The sequence below is a fragment of the Mesocricetus auratus genome, unplaced genomic scaffold, assembly GCF_017639785.1.
Source record: "Mesocricetus auratus isolate SY011 unplaced genomic scaffold, BCM_Maur_2.0 Super-Scaffold_100003, whole genome shotgun sequence".
NCBI lineage: Eukaryota > Metazoa > Chordata > Mammalia > Rodentia > Cricetidae > Mesocricetus > Mesocricetus auratus.
Window position 1 is genome coordinate 105,120,816 of NW_024429188.1, and position 20,530 is coordinate 105,141,345.

General features: G+C 41.0%; 1 protein-coding gene across 1 annotated transcript; it reads left to right on the plus strand.

Annotated features, from left to right (window-relative positions):
- Window positions 1-10,642: 10,642 nt before the first annotated feature.
- Window positions 10,643-15,466, plus strand: LOC101836759 (putative MAGE domain-containing protein MAGEA13P). The gene is made up of 3 exons (XM_005084530.3): window positions 10,643-10,731; window positions 11,592-11,672; window positions 13,975-15,466. The coding sequence occupies exon 3, from the start codon at window positions 14,025-14,027 to the stop codon at window positions 15,003-15,005; it is 981 nt and encodes a 326-aa protein (XP_005084587.1). The 5' UTR covers window positions 10,643-10,731; window positions 11,592-11,672; window positions 13,975-14,024; the 3' UTR covers window positions 15,006-15,466.
- The last annotated feature ends 5,064 nt before the right edge of the window (window positions 15,467-20,530 follow it).

Sequence of the window (20,530 nt, forward strand, 5' to 3'; positions counted from 1 at the left end):
TCTCAAAATAGGTCTTTTCCTTTCATCTCCATTCCCATAGGTCAATCTTGTCTGGAAAGTCTCACAGATGCACATAAATTATGGGATTATACTAATTCCAGCTGTCTCTCAGTGTAATAAAGTCAACAAACAGTTAAGCATCACGATGCGTTTTTATGCAAATACATAAGTAAAGCATGAAAGACTTCTAACTTTATATCATCCTCCACAACAGTGGACTTGTGACACACCTCCTGAAAGAGAATCTGAATCTTCTAGGTTCTTCATACTGTAAGCAAATCAAGATTAATGTCTTGTTTCATAGCTAGACTGTGTCAACAGCCTTCTCAATAATTTCTTTCCTGCTTTTAATGATCTACTCTCCTCTCCCTGCATTGAGAGTATTCTATATATGACAGGGAGAATGATGTGTCAGAAATTTAAATGGGATTATGACAGTATCATTGCTAAATCCTTACCATAGTTCTCAAAGACACACAAGAGAAACTTTATATTTTGCATTGAATATATAACCTGATAGTTGTTTGTCTCCTGGTAATATACTTTGCCTTGTATCTCACTCCCCACATTCAGAGTGAGAATGATCAAAAGTGGTGTTCTCAGGATGCCTAATAGCTTGACACCTATTCAAGTCAATATTCTTTAAATACTTCTTCAGCCAGTATTAAGGGATGGTATGAAGAATGGATCTCCTAATGATACAAAGTTGTTTCTCTTTATGTTCCAGGAAAAGGATTTATGGCATTAATTTTTTCTGTATAGTTAATAACTTCTGACTATTTCCTGGGAAGCATAGCAAACCATTTAAAATGTAGCCACTAGATAAAAATTCTAATTCCAAATAGTCATTGACTTTACTATTGAATTTAAGTGACTTCTCTTTGACTAGCTTCAGAATTTGTTGAAACAACTGTAGTTGGAACATGCAACCAACCAATGTGTTGCATGAACTATTCAAGAATGAGACTATGACACCAGTAGGAACTTTGTTTTTTTTTTATCTCTTTAGTATATTGAGTACTTCAGTTAAAGAGAATGTACCTTATATATTGCCAATTATGTGATGAGTCATGACTAGAAATATGAAAACTAGAATATGTTAGTATTAAACAAATGAGCACACATAAAATAATAGATTGATGACCTGTATAGCTATTGGCATGGTACTGTCCTGAATTGGGTTCTGGCCCTACCTTGTCTGGTTAGTCTATATATTTGTAAACTTTCAATATACTATAGATTCTTTTTCTTTTTAGAAAAAAGGCTTTTATGAGGGGTGGGTAAGGAAACACACATATAGAGCAAGCCCACAGAGTAAAAGACCCTTTGTACAGCAGAAGGGTAGGGGCTCAAGAAGCTGAAGCTCCATGCCATAGTTTCTTTGTTTCCCCATTTATTAATAGATTCTTTCTCATGCAATATATCCTGGTTACAGTTTTCCCTCCATCTGCTCTTCCCAGTTCTTCTCCACCTCCCCTTCCCTCTAGATCTATTCCCTTTTTGTCATTAAAAAAGAACAGGCTTCTAAGAGATAACAACAAAATATAATAATATAAAATATAAGACAAAGCAGGCAAACAAAAAACATCACATCCAAGTTGAACAAGGAAAACCAGCAGAAAGAAAACAGACCCAAGGGAAGATACAAGAATCAGAGACTACTGCTACACACACTCAGGAGTTCTATAAAAACACTAAAGTGAATTCAAACCATAATATATATGCAGAGAACCTGGTGTAGACCTGTGTACACCCTGTGCTTGCTGTATTAGTCTCTGTGAGTTCATATGAGCTCTGCTCAGTTGATTTGGAAAGCCTTGTTTTTCTGGTGTCCTCTATGCCTTCTGGTTCTTACACTCTTTCCATCTCCTGTTCTGTAGGGCTCCCTGAGCTTTGATGGGAGGGATTTTATGGAGACAAAGCATTCAGAGTTTTATATTACAATCTCTCTCTCTCTCTCTCTCTCTCTCTCTCTCTCTCTCTCTCTCTCTCTCTCTCTCTCTCTCTCTCTCTCTCTCTCTGTAATGTGTCTGGCTGTGGGTCTCTGTATTTATTCTCATCTGTTGCAGGAGTAAACATCTCTGATGATGACTGAATAGGAATAAGGCATGAATCTATGAGTATAGCAGAATATCATTAGAAGTCATTTTATTGATACCAGTACTATTTTATTTTACCCTAGGTATCTGGGATATTTAGTTTCATGTTCTTGATCACCCAAGACCTAGAATATTTTGCACACGGGGCAATATTGTAGATCAAACTTTTGTGACTGGATTGGTATATATGTTTCTCTTTTGGTAGCCTCTAGAACACCTTACCATAACAAAGACAATATGGGGGTGAAGGTTCTATGTAGGCACCATCTCGATCACTCTATGTCCAGTGATTTGTATGAGTGTTGTCTTCAGCAATGGGGCCTTGCAATCAGTTTATGGAGAACAAACTATTGCTTTGCCGATGTCCTTGTTTGGGTATTTCCATGGGACCTGTTCAGCCAAAAACTCAAGTGGATATAATACAGTCCCAAACTAAATTTGGTATCATGAGATGACCAGTTGGGATTCCTCTGTCTCCTCCATCATTCATAGACTTTGTTAGGATTACCTTCATATATTTTAGGAAGTTCCCAATACACTAGGTTTCCAGATATCTTCTCAAATGCCTCTCAATTTTAGCTGTCACTCCTCATGTTCCCTTCCTGTCCCCGTTCTCCCAGTTCACCCATAAATTATATTCTGTTTCCCTCTCCCAGGGAGATACCTGTGTCCACCTCCCAACATAGAAGCCTCCTCTTCACCTAACTTCTCTGGGCCTATTGATTGCAGCCTAGTTATCATTTACTTAATAGCTAATATCCACTTAAAAGTGAAGACATACCATATTTATCATTCTGGGTCTTAGGTTACCTCACTAAGGATGATTTTTTTCTACAAATTCCATGAGGTCAATTTTTTTGACATTTAAGTAATACTCAATTGTGTAATATACCACATTTTATTTATCTGTTCTTCTGTTGTGGAACATCTAGATTGTTTCAAATTTCTGCCTGTTGTGAATAGAGCAGCAATGCCATAGATTCTTAAACACATGCTTTTTGGCTACACTGTTATAACTTCCTTATGTATCCTTTTTGACAATTTATAATTGTATGTAACTTTGAGGTACACAGCAATACAATACTTTAAATAGTGTTAATGAATATATCAAGATAATTAATGAATTTGTCACCTTAAATACTTACAAAATTTATCACTTCAATCTAACTGAAGCAGCTGGACATTGGTGGGATGTGCCTTTAATCCCAGCACTAGGGAGGCAGAGGCTGGCAGATCTCTGTGAGTTTGAGGCCAGCCTTATCTACAGAGCCAGTCCAGGACAACTAGCAAAGCAATAGAGAGAAACACCTGATATTTAACAAAGAAGCTAAAACTATACAATGGAAAAAAGAAATAAATCCAGCCACACTGAAACTTTTAGAAGAAAATGTGGGAGATACTTGTCAACGAGTTGGTACAGGAGACCACTTCCTGAACATAACACCAGTGGCACAGACACTGAGATCGACAATTAAAAAATGGGACCTCATAAAACTAAAAAGCTTCTGTAAGGCAAAGGACACAGACAACAAGACAGAAAGGCAGTCCACAGAATGGGAAAAGATATTCACTGACCCCACTTCTGACAGAGGGCTAATCTCCAAAATGTACAAAGAATTCAAGAAGCAAGTCTCCAAAACACCAAAGGATCTAATTAGAATGTGGGGTACAGAACTAAACAGAGAATTCTCAATAGAAGAGTCTAAAATGGCCAAGAGACACTTAAGAAAGTGCTCAACATCCTTAGCCATCAGGGAAATGGAAATCAAAACAACGTTGAGATACCATCTTGCTCCTGTCAGAATGGCTAAAATCAAAAACACCGAAGACAATTTATGCTGGAGAGGATGTGGAGAGAGGGGAACACTCCTCCACTGCTGGTGGGGCTGTCAACTCGTCCAGCCACTTTGGAAAGCTGTATGGAGATTCCTCAGGAAAATGGGAATCAATCTACCACAAGACCCAGCAATTCCACTCTTAGGCATATATCCAAATGAGGCAAATTCATACAACAAGGGCATCTGTTCCACTATGTTCATAGCAGCATTATTTGTAATAGCCAGAACTTGGAAGCAACCTAGATGCCCCTCAACCAAAGAGTGAATAGAGAAAATGTGGTACATTTACAGCAGAAAAAAAACAATGGAATCCTAAAATTCTCAGGCAAATGGATGGCACTAGAAGAAACCATCCTCAGTGATGTAAACCAGTCACAAAAACACAATCAAGGTATGTACTGACTTACATACGGATTTTAGACATAGATCTGGGGAGTGCCAGCCTACAATCCCATGGCCAGAAAATCTTGGAAACAGAACCTTCTTTCAATGGCTGATGGAAGGACAGGCAGACTCCCACAGCTAAACACTGAGCTGAATATGACGACCAAAGGGGTTAAGACTGGGCTGGTTTAACCCCCAGAAACAGCTGACCTGACAAGGATTAGCTCTTGAATCCCAGACTGATGGCTGGGAATCCAGCATGGGACTGATCAAGACTCCCTGAATGTGGGTGTCAGTGAGGAGGCCTAGGCAATATATTGGGCCTTGGGTAGTAGATCTGTATTTGTCCTGGGCATAGAAATATATTGTGGGTGCCCAACCAACAATGAGATATGCACTCTCAGTGGAGGGTCTAGGCCCTGCCCTGGATGAAATGACAGACTATGGGCACCCCCATGGAGGGTCTCACCCTCCCTAGGGAAATGAGGGGATATTGGAGGGGTTGGTGGGAGGGCATGGGAGGAGGGGAGGGAAAGGGAGAGGGACCTGGGATTGACATGTGAAGCAACCTTGTTTCTAAATTTAAATTTAAAAATAAAAATTAAAAAATAAACATGATATGTATTCTCTCATTTATGGATTTTAGACATGGAGCAGGGGATAGCTAGCCTACAATCCCACCACCAGAGAGTCTGGGAAAGGCCTTATCCTCCCTGGGGAATGCAGGGGAGATGGAATGGGGGTTGGGAATATTGCAGGGTCTGAGAGGAGGCGAGGGAGAGGGAGCTGGGAGTAACATGTGTAAAAAGTTAAATAAAAAATTATTATAAAAAGGATAAAAAGAAAGAAACATACCTTTTTTACCTTTTGATTATGCTTGAAAAGTGAGTCAATGTACCTATTAAACATAAACATTTGGACTGCAAAAAACAATCTAACTGAAGCATACTACTTTTTGATTAGCATCATCTTATTTTGCTATCCCTAGTTTCTAATAACCATTATTTTTCACTTTCAACTTCTAGGATTTTGACTGTTTGAGATTTCATGTACAAATAAGAGTATGTGGTATGTATTTTTCTGTGCTGACTGATTTTACATACATAGCACAACGTTCTCCAGGTTCATCCATATTGTTGGGAATGACAATATTGAAGGTTTAAAGCATTCCACCACGTATATAGATTGCATTTCTATATCCAGTCATCCACTGATGAGTGCTTAGCTTATCCTATTATACATAGGGGAGCATGTGTCTCACCAGCATACTGATCTTAGAGTTTCTGCTTAGTCTTATCACATTGATCACTTATCACACCAGAGGCAGAGTTAGGGAATTATTCATTTCTGTAAGGCTATCTCCATGAATCCTAGGCCTGTCTTCAATAATTGAGTTAGATTTTGGGAACCTTTGTAGAGAAAAAGATAGTTCAGTTTTGAATACATCTAATTTGGAATTTCTTTTAGGACATCCAAATATTCAGGCCCATTATTATTTTTAAGACAAATATAACTTTTTAATAACTCATTAATAAATGGTGATCCTTTGATATCCATCCTTGGAAAGTACAGAGTTCCTTCTTAGAGTTAACAAAATAAAATGGAACAACGAAATCAAAATGAGAAATTTTGAAATTTTCATATTTAACATGGCAAATTTGTGTTCCATTTCATTAATATTGTAAACACTCCGAAGTAAAAACATGTAAACAAGACAATGACAATTCCTAAATTCCACTGAATACAATGAAATTCTTAAATCTGAAATGAAAATCCAGAATGGATGATAGAGGAATACATCTGTTAAATGGGTATAAAAATTGCTTTGATGGGTTGGGGACTTAGTTCAGAGGTAGAACGCTTACCTAGCAAGCACAGGCCCTGAGTTCAGTCCTCAGCTACGGAAAAAACAAACAAACAAACAAACAAAAGATGCCCCCCCCAAAAAAGCCAATGTAAAATTTGCTCTAATTTTCCTGGAATGCATTCAAATGTCACTTAATTTTCATAGAAACAAGATTACATATATTCAGAATTTATTTTCACATTAAAAGCTGGACTACCACCTCTTATTTTTCCCTTAGTTATCTGTGGTGCAGTAGAGAGATAGCTCAGAGGTTAAGAACACTTTCTGTTCTTGTAGAGGACTCGGGTTCAAGTTCAGTTCCCAGCATCCACTTTGTTGCTCACAACCATCTGTAACTTAATTCTACAAGATTCAATGCCCGCTTGTCCTAGGCCCTGCCATGGATGAAATGACAGACTCTGAAGATCCCCCCATGGAGGGCCTCACCCTCCCTGGGGAGCACAGTGGGGATTGGGTGGGGGACTGGGGTGGCTGGTGGAGGGGCAGGGGGAGGAGGGGTGGGAGAGGGAGCTGGGATTGACATGTGAAGCATGCATGTTTCTAATTTAAGTAAAAACATATATTGAGGGAAAGAAAGATCCAGGGCCCTCTTCTGGCCTCCGCAGGCACCAGGCATGCACATGATGCACAAACATACATGCAGACAAAACACTCATACAAATAAAAATAAAAACCGGATTTACATTTTAATAAAATAACGAAAAGCAGTTAATGGCCATTATTTAACTACCCTTGCATATGCCCTTAACTAACAGAGCCAGCATGACTTCAAAAGCATTGTCACATTTTCAAGTAGAATTAGATTTCCCTTTCCTAAGATATAGTGACACCATCATATATCTCAGTCAATCACTTATGACACAGTACTTACTATAAGTCCACATGTTGTATTCTTTTTCTTCTAGAACAAAAGCAACAATGAAGGACACATAGCATGGCTCTTTTGTTAATATTTCTGTGACTTGACACTTATTATATGTTTATTTGATACAAAATGAGAAGTGACTGAAATTGGTCTGATAATTGGGCAATTGTGAGCAGACTCATACACAGAACAGTCTCATGAAGAGGGAAAAAGTATGATAAAATTGTAGTATAATATAGAGGAACAAAGGGATATTCTTGTGTGTCTTGTGATATAATTTTGAAGCATTCAGAGAAGATACACAGTGGTTGATGAAGGCAAGACACTTCAATGGTGAGTGACCAAGAATAGCTGCATATAGTCCTGAGCATCTGTATGAGTCATTTGTTGTGCAGTTTCATTTAATGTTAAGAATCACTGCAAAATAGACATTTTAAAATTAATTTTTATTTAAATTAAATACAATCTTATTTTACATACCACTCCCAGTTCCCTTTCCCTCCCACCCTCCTATTTTCCCCACAATCCCCCCATTCCAGCCTTCATCCACTCCTCAGAGAGGGTGAGGCCTCCCATGCAGGATCCTCAAAGTTTGTCCCATTATTTAGGGAAAGACCTAGCTCTCCCTATGTATCTAGGCTGAGAGAGTATCCCTCTATAAAGAATGGACTCACAAAGCCCATACATTCACTAAGGATAAATACAGATGCACTGCCAGAGGCCCCATAGACTGCACAAGCCCCTCAACTGACACCCATGTTCAGGGGGCCTGGTTCTATCCTATGCTGATTACCCAGATGTCAGTCTAGAGTCCATGACCTCCCACTTGTTCAGGTCAGCTGTTTCTGTATGTTTTCCCAGCATGGTCTTGAACCCTTTACTCATCACTCCTCCCTCTCTACAACTGGATCCCAGAAGTTTGGCTCAATGCTTAGCTGTGAATCTTATAGCATTTAAGTTAAGATAATCATCAATCTCATTATAGGGGAAGGACATTTAAGTTTAGGAATCCACAAGCATCATCCTTGTGGATTCCTGGGAATTTCCCTAGTGCCATGTTTCTGGTTAAGCCCATAATGGCTCCCTCTATTAAAGTATCTCTTTCCTTGCTCTCTTTCTTTGTCCTTCCTGATCCTTCATGTTCTCCTCCCCCTCCCCTTCTCCCCTCCTCTTTCTCCTACCTCCCTTCCCCTCCCCTGTGCTCTGAATTTACTCAGGAGATCTTGTTCCTTTACTCTTCTCAGGGGTCCGTGTATGTCTCTCTTTGGGTCCTGCTTGTTTCCTAGCTTCTCTGTAGTTGTGGTAGAGACGTTAGGTAGTATAACAAACATGATAATAAAAAGGAAAAGTGGACTTGTATCTGAAGCCTTTATGGCTTCTAATGTTTTTTTTCCAATACAGCAGGTTGGCAAGTCTGTGATTAATACATGGTTAGCATGGGCATGAAAAGTCACAATACATTCCATTAGTATGCTACAATTAAATGCCTTATAGTAAAATAAGTCAAGAACACTGAAATAAGTACGTTGATTATGTATACATATTAAAGAATTACTCAGATCTCAAAATATTCTGGAATATTCTAAGTTTTCTGATTAATCAATAGCAAGCAGAGCGTAGCATAAGCATTCCCTAAATTAATTTGGTTATAGAATCTATTTATAGGTTGTCCACTGCCATATCTCATGAGGTTAGCATTATGTCAGAGCTGAGAAATAGTACCTTCTTCCCTGATAACAAGTACCACTTATTGGAAAGTCTCCTTTTGTTTATAAAGGAAAAGCAACCAAAACAAAATTCGCATGATTTCTACCCATTTATTCACTCCGAAGTTATAATCAAATGGATCACATGGCTCAGAGGTCTGCTAATCCAGTTCGATTGTATGTTGATTTTTGGAAGTTCAGTATTAGTCTTCTTAAAGTAAAAAAAAAGGTTTTGGGTGCCAAGTTCTGATTATAAACTATTTAATGAATCATTGTGGTATACAGCTAGGCAGTCTACTGACCTTTGATCACTGTATTACTTTAGATAGCCAGTTAGATTTTAATTGTTCATCTTATTAATGAACATGATCCACGTTGTCTGTGTGCTACTGGATAGCTCCTTTTATATTTCCACTTAGTTATGAATTCAGGTAGATTGTATTAACATTGTATCTTCAAAATAAGTATAATATATACTATCTGTTACTTTATTATGAACAAGCAATAGTATGAGTTCATGTCATTTGTTTGTATGTATAAGAGATTGTCTGTGTAGCATGCATACACTGGGGTTGTTGCACAGAGGGCAAAAGGGGTCATCAGGTGTCCTCTGTCTCTCTCCATCTTATTCTTTTAAGACAGGGTCTCTTGGTGGAATTGGAGCTTGTTTTATTTTTGGTTAGGATAGCAGCCAGCAAGCCTCCAGGATCCTCCAGCCCCTTACCTCCTCAGTGCTGGGGCTATAGGTACTCACAAGAACACACAGAGCTTGTTTGATGGGTGCTGGGATCCACACCCCAATCTCCTCATGCTTATGTAGAAAACACTCTTAATAACTGAACAACCTCTGTAGCCCTAATCTGTTATTTTAAATAAACATACTATATAATAAAAATTATAATTCCATTTGACATAGTAGGTAGAAACACTCTTTAAGGACTGCTCCTTACTAGTCATGTGGGTGACATGGAAAAAGTAACACATTCTGATACTTATTTACCTCTACTATAGTGTAAAATAAAGGGTCAGTGCCATAGCTCAGGGGGTAAGGGTACTTGCTATAAAGCCTGGCTCTCTGTTTGATACCAAGGTCCACATGGTAGAAGAAGAGGACTTCCACATGCTGTTCTCTGATATTGTCATGTGTATTATGGTTCATGTGCTCATGGATGCCCACGATAGATAGATAGATAGATAGATAGATAGATAGATAGATAGATAGATAGATAGATAGACAGACAGACAGATAGATTAGATAGACGTAGTAAAGCATTTAGTGCTGAGAATGTAGTTTGGTAGCTCAGTGGTATAGTGCTTGCCTTATAAGTATGAGGTCCTAAATTCAATTCCCTGTGACATAAAATATTAAATAATACTAATGTTTATCTAAAGAAATATTGAGTTTAATTAACACAGAGAGAGAGAGAGAGTACACCACCTCATGTGTACCTCTGAAATATAGTTCTATTATATAATTATTGGCAGATTAACTTCAGTATATCTCAACCTTTTAATGCTTATGTTTGTGAATCTATTAGAATCTAACTGTTAAGAAAAGAACTGTCCATCAGCTATTGAGTATCATAGAATGCCTACCTAGTAGTAAAGCAAGAAAAAGTATAAAGAAAAAAATGTGTGTTTTAGAAATGAACAGTACTGCTATTAATTGCAGAAGTTTATCTATATAGAAACTAAAGGAATAAACAGGCACATGTTTTAAGAAGTGAGCTACATTATTGCAAGCCATATCTACAAACAACAATGAACTATTTTTCTAGACACCACCAACAAAACAATGTGAATAAAGACTCACATTGACATCAGTAACTGGATGCCAGATAAATAAAAAGTAAGTCAGAGGCTGAGGACCTTGACTTCTGCAGAAAGTTTTAGGTTCTTAGGGAAGTGAGAGTCTTTGGTTAAGAAGAGCAGGACTCAGTCAGTATAGAGGCACTCTGGACCGTGAACCAAGGTAAGAGAATTCCTTACGAGGGGATGGCATAGAAACATCACCCTGTTTGTCTCTGAAGGTTAGGGCAGGGCTTTCGAGGACAGGCATTTTGTCAACAAACTCCATAGTCCCGTGAAACTGACAAGTGTTTCACGGAAATAGAAGACCTTGTGAAGGCAAGGAATATAGGCCATATTTAGAGGAAATACAAATGCTTCCAGCCTCCAGCCTGAATGAGAGAAAAATCCCACCCAAACCTATATAGCTATTTCCGAATCTCATATAATCTTATCAAACAAGGGCTGCCCCTCATTCTCACATTGCTGCTCTTAGTGTAGCCAGGGGATTGGTTTGAAGGGTGTGGCCTCCGGCAGAAGAAGAGATAAAAAGGTACCCAGAAGTGAGGACACAGAACTAAGAATAAAGGCTATTTTTTAAAAATAGTCACTATGTTTATTAATAATGTCTTATTAATGAAGACCTCCTCTAAGGAGATAGTTAATAGTTTTGACTTATAAAAGTGGCATTTTAAAAGAATCAAGATGCAAAATAATGTGATTCCTTTTACGCTTTCATATTTTATGTTGAAGGACTACTCCTTTGCTACACTTCTCCGATTCTGTGCTTCGACCCGCAGTATACTCCTTTGCACAAGCTTATCACCATCACGTGTTCTAGTACACCATGCCCTCTTTCTTAAAAACTATTTTCTCCTTTCTCTTGAGCCCTTATCTTGTTCCATAATCTATCCTGCCTTAAGTGAAAACCGCTGCGAGGTAAGTTTTGTTTTACAGCTTCCGGTAACAGAGAGTGGATGTGACATATACAGACTTCCGCTTTGAGTGGATGTGACGTATACTGACTTCCGCTTTGTCTCTCAGAAGCCCGAGAATAGTCGAAGGACGGTGCGCGAAGTGGCTCTTCAGCAGCCTGAGGAATTGTGGTCCTCGTGGTGCTTGAAGGTGAGGATATAGGAAAAGTTACAGGTAGATATAAACATTTCCTCACAAATGGCCTTCTTTGTGCCTCACTACGCCTTTCGTGCCAACCCTGGTGGGGAAGCTGTGATGTAATGATCTGGTTTATACCTGTTTCCGTTTTGGAATCCGAGAGGTGGTGTCTCTGACAGTTTTACCCCTGTCCATAGAAGTCCAGACAGTGCTGGACGGACATCAAAGTAGAGTCGGGAATTTTCCTGGACAGAATATAGCTTCTCGAAACCCACCCTGCAGTGAGCTCTCAGAAACTGCTGAGTCATGGCCCTCACCTGGTAGACTTCCATGTCAGTGTCTTATGGAAGGCAGTATAGGGCTTGTACAAATCCAAACCGGAAGGTGGTGTCCCACTGCTGAGATGGGGAAGTAGACGCGAGTTCCTGTTTCCAGCAAGAAGCTTTTCCTAGGATAACAACTTCTTGCAAATGAAATATTAGTTTCTCTAAGGGCATTTTCCCAGATATCCAAACCAGGCTTACGGGCAGGCCCCTTGGAGCCCTGCAGTAGTAGATGGCCAACACAAAACAAACTCAGAGGTATTTGTTGTTTGAGGTTTTGTTCCCTCATAATGTTTTATTTGTCCTACCCCCACCTCTGTCCCCCGCCAGGCTCCCATCCCATTCCCTCTCCCTCACACCTGTCTCATTCCTCATCCCCCTCCCTGCCTTCAACTCCATATAGCTCCTGCCCCCCACCCCATCTTACTTCCCCTTCCCCCTCCCACCCTCCCACTCCATACAGCTCCCCAACCCTCTCCCTCATCACCACCACTCTGCTCCCTGCTTTCCCATCCCATCTACCCCACCCCAGTCCTGCTCCTAGTCCCCCTCGCCATCCCCCCACTACCATACTTCCCACCCGTGTGCCCCTCCCTCCACTGGTCCTTTGTTTTCCCGATTTTGTGGTTTTTCCCCCAAGACAAGGTTTCTCTGTGTAGCCCAGGCTTTCCTAGAACTCGATCTGTAGACCAGGCTGGCCTTGAAGTCAGGGATCTACCTGTCTCTGCCTCCTGAGTGCTGGCATTAAAAGCTTACACCACTAGCCAGATTTTGAGGTTTTATGGGTTTTGCTGTGTGTGTGTGTGTGTGTGTGCTGTGTTTGTGGATGTGCATGTAGTACATTCTGTATATGTGTACATGCATGCATGCATGCCTGCATGTCTATACATTTCCCATCCTGTTTCTCTTTGTTCATTTTGTTTTATCCTTGTTTGCTTAAAAGAGAGGGAAAGCAAGCATTGAATTAGAAGGTAGGATCTAGGAAGAGACAAGGGAGGGGAAGCCATTATCAGAATGTATTCTATGAAAATAACTATTTTCAATAAAAATAGAAAAGTATTCTTATTCTCTTAGCCCAACATGGCCCCAGACAGACATGTCTATATGAGGCTCCCTTTCCATGTGATCCAGTATTTTACAAAGGTGGTGGGGTTGTTTATTTTTTGGCAATTAGGTTTTTGGTTTTTTTTTTCACATGGGTGGAATCTGAGATGGTGAAATTCAGGTTGCCAGAAGCGATAACTCTGAGGGAGGACTAATGGGCCTCCAATTCAAGTACATACTAGATTGTGCCATTACTGCCAAGGTCTAAAGGATACTGAGCAGGGGTGGCTATATGTTTCACCTTTTTAGTTTTGTCTTATTATTTTTAGAGAGGGGAAGGCATTGTCCTAAGTGAGCAGAATTGGCTATCTGGTAAACCAAGGAATGAGACAATTTCTGTTAGCAGTCAGTGTGTGGATCCTGAATGAAGATGGAGAGAATCCCCATGCCCTTAGAGATGTGGTGCCCCTGCTCTGAGAGGCCCTACTTTCTAGCATACTGAATTGTTGTGCCAGTATCCCCTCCTGTAGTGCCAGGGACTAGAATCAGTTTATCAAAGACATCTGTCTCAGGCCTTGCCAGAGTCAATTAGGGGATGGAAAGAGGATCCCGTTAACAGGAACAACTGAACCTAGTCCCTAATTACTGCTATTAAGAGGGCCTATCCATTTCATAACTGTGTGGACCTGGCAGTTAGTCCTAGGAATAGCACCCAACTCTGCTTGTGGTCTGTGACCTGCACCCCTCCCCTGAATTCCTTATATGGCGGCTCCAGGAACAAAGGGCATAATTATTGAATAGATTCATATCCAGAAACCCTGGAGTACAAGAGAGTTCATAGGAGGCAGACCCATGAGACCCAAGAGAACCACCCAAGATAAATATTGAAAAAGCCTTTGTCTCTGCTAACAAGTTACAATATTCTCACATTTTTGTCTCACCCTCAGGCCACTCTCCATCAATTTTGTCCTGCCAGTTACCTGCAAAACAAATTATAATGTCCCACAAGCAGCAGTATGAGAAAGAACTTGAGGCCCTAGAAAAGAATGAGGGCCAGCTCTGGGAGGAGTTTCCTGGGGCTACGGATGTGGGCACCCCAGAGGAGGTACCTGCTGCTGGGGTTTCCCAGGAAGCCTGTTCATCCTCTGCTTCCATCCAAGCCACTCCACCAAGAAAAGCAAATGAAGGTTCTGGTGGTGAAGCAGAAGGAGATCAAAGCCCATCAAAGGCCTACCTGTTCTCCAAGTTCCTGCTCAACAGTGAGCTACGGAAGAAGATAACAGATGTGGTGAAGTTTCTGAGTGTCAAGTATATGGCAAATGAGCCTGTCACAAAAGAAGAAATTTTGAAGAATGTTGTCCAAGAGTACAAGAACTACTACGAATTGGTTTTCAAGCATGCCTGTGAATGCATGGAAGTGGTTTTTGGCATTGAAGTAAAGGAAGTGGATGCTTTCAACCACTCCTACAAGCTCATTAAAATACTTGACCTCACCTATGATGGGCAGCTGAGCGATGACGAGGGCATACCCAAGACAGGCCTCCTGGTGCTTATTCTTGGTGTGATCTACATGGAAGGCAACCGAGCTCCTGAGAAGAAGATCTGGGAGGTGCTGAATATAGTTGGTGTGTATCCTGACCAACATGATTTCATCTGTGGGAATCCCAGAAAGTTCATCACTGAAGATTTGGTTTTAGAGAAGTACCTGGAATACCAGCTGGTACCCGGCAGTGATCCTCTATGCTACGAGTTCCTGTGGGGTCCAAGGGCCCATGCTGAAACCAGCAAGATGAAAGTCCTGCAGTTTTTCTGCAAGGTTTCTGGGAGTAACCCTACTTCCTTTGCAGCTTTGTATATGGAAGCTCTGAAAGATGAAGAGGAGAGAGCCCAGGCTGTACTTGCCACAGATGCCAATCCTTCTGCCCCAGACAATTCAGGCTCTGGGGATAAGCCCAGCAGTTTCTCTGGCCCTGAGTAAATTCAGGCTGGTTCTTCACACCATTTAAGGGTAGCAGTTGAATCTTCAAGCAGAAAAGACTTTGGGTTCTTTTTCCTTTTTGTGCTGTTTCAGTTATTCCTCTTTTAGGGTCTCTTCAGGGTCTAGAGTCATTCACCGTATTGCTCACACATTTGTTGCTATTTGTTTCAGAATAAGGATTTTGCTGTTGTGAGAAACAAGTTGACATTTGCAGCTTTGATATCTAGAGGAAGAATAGCATTGCTTCTGAGTTCTCCTTAGACACATGAAAGATTCCATTAGTAAAATGCAATCAATAGGTGCAAGAAAGATGTAAAAAAAATGGTTAATAGTAGTATTTCTGTGTCCTTTTAGTTAGCTTTGTGAAACTAAAGATATGCACCTTGCTTACTTGATTTAGTCAAGAATGCGTGAGAAAAGTAAAGCTTAATAAAGTGCACTGCCTCATTTTTCCCAGCAAACAGTGTCTGTTCTTTGAAAAGCAAAGACTGAGGAGGTGGGATTCCAAAGGATGCCATCAAGTATAAATGCTCTGAGCCAGGGCATTTGGGGCCTTTGGGGAACCACAGATCCTTTTGTGAGTGCTTAACCCTCTGTCAAGGTAGATGGTGGTTGGGATCCATGTTCTCAGACAGCGTGTCTGATACATGAGAGAAAAACTTGAGGTGGAAAACATGCTCAGAGAACTTCTTTTTGAACACAGCTAAACAAGAAAGGAATCTCCACTGGGTGCAGGGACAATTATAGAATGCGACTTGAACTCTTGTCCGGTGCTGTTGAACATAATGTATTACCTAAGTATTACGTACAAAGCACCTGCAAGCATTTCTGGGAAATCTGATGACACTGCCTTCATGTGGTGGGTAGAACTATCTAGGCTGCAGACTTTCCCTTGACCTGAGAGAACCCACTCCACTGTAAGGTCATTCACTTCTTGATTTTTAACTTCCTTTTTATTTATTTCTGTCTTTCACATCATGCATCTCAATCCCATTCATTTTCCATCCCTTCGTATTCACCCACCCCAATAAAATTTAAGAGAAGGAAAAATGGAAGCTGCAGTGTGACACAGTGAGTCACGTAAACATTTTTATCCTATTTTTACTTGCAAGTGCTCATTGCAAAGAGTTATTGGTCTGGTTCTAGGCCTCTGGTTTCTGCTACACCATCACTGCTGGGCCCTCACTGGGACTCCTCTGGGATATTCTGTTGTTGCCCTCTGGGATATTCTGTTGTTGCCTTGTGTCATGGAGATCCTGCAGCTTTGGATCTGCAGGACTGGCCTCTTCCAGTACTCTAGCAGATCACAGATGGGGTAGCTATTGGGGTGGGCCAACCCACAACGCTGGTTCTGGGCATGGTAGTGGCAGGGCTGGTCAGCCTGCCAGCTCTGTCCTGTCTTCACGACCAGGGTGAGCAGAGCTCTGGCATTGCCCTTGCTGGTTCACCCCTTGCTGATATGAACAAGGGGCAGGGCCATTGCTCCTTTCACATCCTCAGGGTAGGTTCCTCCACACTATACCTTGAGGGCCATCTTTACTATGCTGTCCAGGCAAGGTCCAGGGGTTACTCTCACTCTCCTGCTTTATCACCTCAGGGCCAGCTCTCCCACCTAACCACATATGGCAGGCTATGGCTTTCACCATATGGCAGACGGCCAGGGCCAGATCTCCCATGCGCATGTTCTCAGGGCACCCGCAACCCTGTCAATAGATTCAACTCTCTTGTGCTGCTCAGGTGAGGTGCGGGGTTCACTTTCAGAAGTTCTGCAATTGGTAAGGGGGAGGGTCAGCTCCCTCATCCCCCCACAAGTGGCAGGGGTGAGTAGGGGAGGGCATCTTTGTCTCACCTCACCACCACATGGCCGGTGAGGGCAATGTCACCAGCTATAGAACTCGTGAACCCTCAGGGCCAGCTCACCTGTGCTTCTGCTAACCAGGTCAGCTCTACTGTGCTGCCCAGATGACAAGCAGGGCCCACTTTCCTGAGTGCTGCAGCTGGTAAGGGGGAGGGCCAGCTCCTTTGTATGTTGCACTAGGTGAGTGGTAAGGGGTAAAGGGACATCTCTCCACTGCCCACACCACTGAATGACAGATGAGTAGTGGGGACAGCTCTCCTATGCTCACAGCTTTGGCTGTGGGGGTTGAATCTAGTGCTGCCCAGGCAAGGGACAGTGATGGGAGATGTCATTCTGAAATCTCTTACTGGTTGTTGAATAAAGCACTGTTGGCCAATAGGGAAGCAAGATAGGTGGGGCTAGGAGTCCAGGAGGACTCTGGGTAGGAGAAACACAGAGAGTCAGGATGTAGCCCACCAGAGAAGTAAGATGTCCAGAACTTTTCTCCAGTAAGAGAAATACTTTGATTAACAATTATGGGATAAATACTTAAGTCAGAGCTAGCCAGTAAGAAACAAGCAAGGCCAACAGCTTCATAATTAATACAGCGTCTTGTGTGTTATTTGGGGACTACAACGCAGCAGAGCCCAGGTGATTGGCAAGAAAAGGGCTTCTGTCTACAGGACAGGACCTCTTTCCTGAGTGCTGCTACTGGTGTGGGGCAGGGGCAACTTTGCTATTGTTGGGACTGTGAGCTCATTTATTATGAGGTGGTTTTGACTTTTGTTTGGTCAACTTTAAGAATGAAAATAATGATTTGGGTAAAAGAGAACCATAAAAGGACAAAAGTCCTGTGAACTGAGTACAGCTTGGGGGAAGTTCTCTCATAAATAGCTTTAAATAATATGTATATTATTAATAAGGAAAATTTACTGAGTTTTGTTTCCAAAACCACAAACTATTGATAGTTATTAAAAATACATTATACACCACACAAATGTGCCTAGTACTTTGTAAGTATTCATTATACATCCCAAATCTTACAAGATGGTTTAAATCTTTTAGAGAGAAAAACTCTGAGACTAATAGCACCTGACAGTTTTCCCAAGATCACATGGCTAGGAAATGGCAAATTAGAGAATTGATTACTGGTCTGACTTCACAAAGGTCTGCACTGTTCCTGCTCTCATAGTTCATTTCCATTTTCAGTGATATTTTGGCAAAATAAAACAGAATCTTTAAGCAAAAGTACTGAAAACAGAATTGAATAAGGAAGTTGTTATTTTAAAAAAAACAAACAAGCTTTGAGACTCATGCTGAGATTTCCCGGAGTCCCCTAACCTGGGCCCTAGATTTCAAAAGATTTACCCCATCCAGGTACTACCATTTCGTTTCACCCCAGTACTTTGTCAAATTACAGCATACTTCCCCTGGTAAAACCCTGTCCCTTAGGTCTAACTCTGGAAACTGGCCTGCCAAAACTAGCATAACTTCTTTTGAAGGCTATATCCTGCTTCCAATGGAACAACCCCATATTAACTCCCTGACACCAAGCAGTCTTATTCTCCACAGAAGGATTCTGGATGTCACATTCTGCATCTAGAATCTCTCTGATCCAACATCATTGGTTCAGAGTGTGGCGTGCTTTGGAAAATGGTTTGATATCTGATTATACCCACTGAACTCTTATAACACACTCTCAAATTACTTTGCAAATGAGATGTGAGCCAAGTTTGATGGGGAGTAAAGCAGAGGAAAATGAGAGACTTTGAAATTAACAACCAGTATTAGGGTTTTATTAAGATATGTAAGGTGAGCCCTGTGGAGGAAGTTACAACAATAGTGTAAGATCCAGAGGGATGGAGAACCCCGGAACAAGGCCCTATGAATCAATTAAGCAAGGCACAGATGAACTTACAGAGACTAAAACAGCTTGTACAGGGTCTACATGGGTCTACACCAGGTCCTCTGCATATATATTATAGTTGTTGCCTTAGTATTTTTATGGAACTCTTGAGTGTGAGAACAAGCGGTCTCTGACTCTTGTGCCTGCTCTTCAGACTCTTCCTCCTGTTGGATTGCCATTTATTATTTCAATATGAGAGTTTTAATTCATATTATTATATTTTGTCATGTTTGGTTGTCATCTATTAGAAACCTTTTTTTCTGATGAAAGACAGAAAAGGAGTAGATCTGAATGGGGGAGTCTAGAAGGAGTTGAGGGAGGGGAAACTATAATCAGGATATATTTTTTGAGGAAGGAATCTATGTTTAATAAATGGGGGAAGATACATTATTTGAAGCAGGCCACTGAACAAATCGATAGATGAATGCATGAGCTTACATAGATGGTTGAAAACTAAAGTCTCTTGTAAAAGAGACAGATGAGAAAGGCCATAAAACACATATAGGAAACTAAATTCCTAAAACACTGGAAGATGAGTAGTGGTTCATTGGTGGACATTCTGTCTCTAATGGGAAAAGAAAACAAAGTTTGTCCATCTATCCCTGGCCTCTTGTCTATTTCTAGACATGCAGCTCACGGATATACGAGTCACAAGGCTCAAGGCTCAAGGCTCAATGCCCAGTAAGTACTACAAAAGAAGATAGGAAAAAGCTTGATTCCCAGTTTACCCAAAGGTACCCTTAACCTTCAGAGATATGCAAATCAAAATAACTCTGAGATTCCATGTTATACCTATCAGAATAGCTAAGATGAAAAACACAAATGACAGCGTATGCTGGATAGGGTGTGGAGTAAAGGGAACACTCCTCCATTGCTGGTGAGAGTCAAATTTGTACAAACACTTTGGAAATCAATAGGGTGGGTACTCAGAAAATTGGGAATCGATCTACCTCAAGACCCCAGCTATACCACTCTTGTGCATATACCCTAAGCGTGTGAAATCATACCACAGGGACAATTGCTCAACTATGTGCATAGCAACTTTATTCATATTAACTGGAACCTGAAAGCAAACTAAATATCCCTGAACAAAAGAATGGATAAATGTAGTAGACTTATACAATGGAATGTTACTCAGCTGTTAAAAACAATAACATCAGGAAATTTGTAGGCAAATGGATGGAACTAGAAAAATTATCCTAAGTAAGCTAACCCAGACCTAGTAAAGCAAACATGGTATGTATTCACTTATAAGTGTACATTTGCTGTAAATGATAACCATGTTATAATCCACACACCCAGAGAGGCTAGGTACAATGAGGGCCCAAAGAGTAATTCATGGGTTTCTGTTGGAAGGGGAAACTGAAGAAATATATCCTGGGTGGACTGGGGACAAGTTAGGATGGGAACATAAGGGGGATGTTGGGGAATGGATGGTGGGGAAGAGTACCAAAAGAGATGTCCTGATATAGAGGATAGGTATTTTGGAGTCAGGTAGAAACTTGGCACAAGGGAAACTCCCAGGAATTTACGATGATCCCAGCCAAGACTCCTAACAAAAGTGACCTCCTGTGACCAGGGAAGGTTTCTAGTAGAGGGAGTGGCCCTACTTTTAAAAGGGCCCTGTAGATATTGGAGGGATTGGTGGGAGGGCGTGGGAAGATGGGAGGGAAAGGGAGAGGGACATGGAATTGATATGTGAAGCAACATTGTTTCTAATTTAAGTTTAAATTTAAAAATAAAAATTTTAAAAAGGGCCCTGTAGTTGGTTTAATGCTTTAT

What these genes read in the sequence shown, in the direction of transcription:
- LOC101836759 (XM_005084530.3), top strand. Translation starts at nt 14,025, where the DNA reads ATGTCCCACAAGCAGCAGTATGAGAAAGAACTTGAGGCCCTAGAAAAG.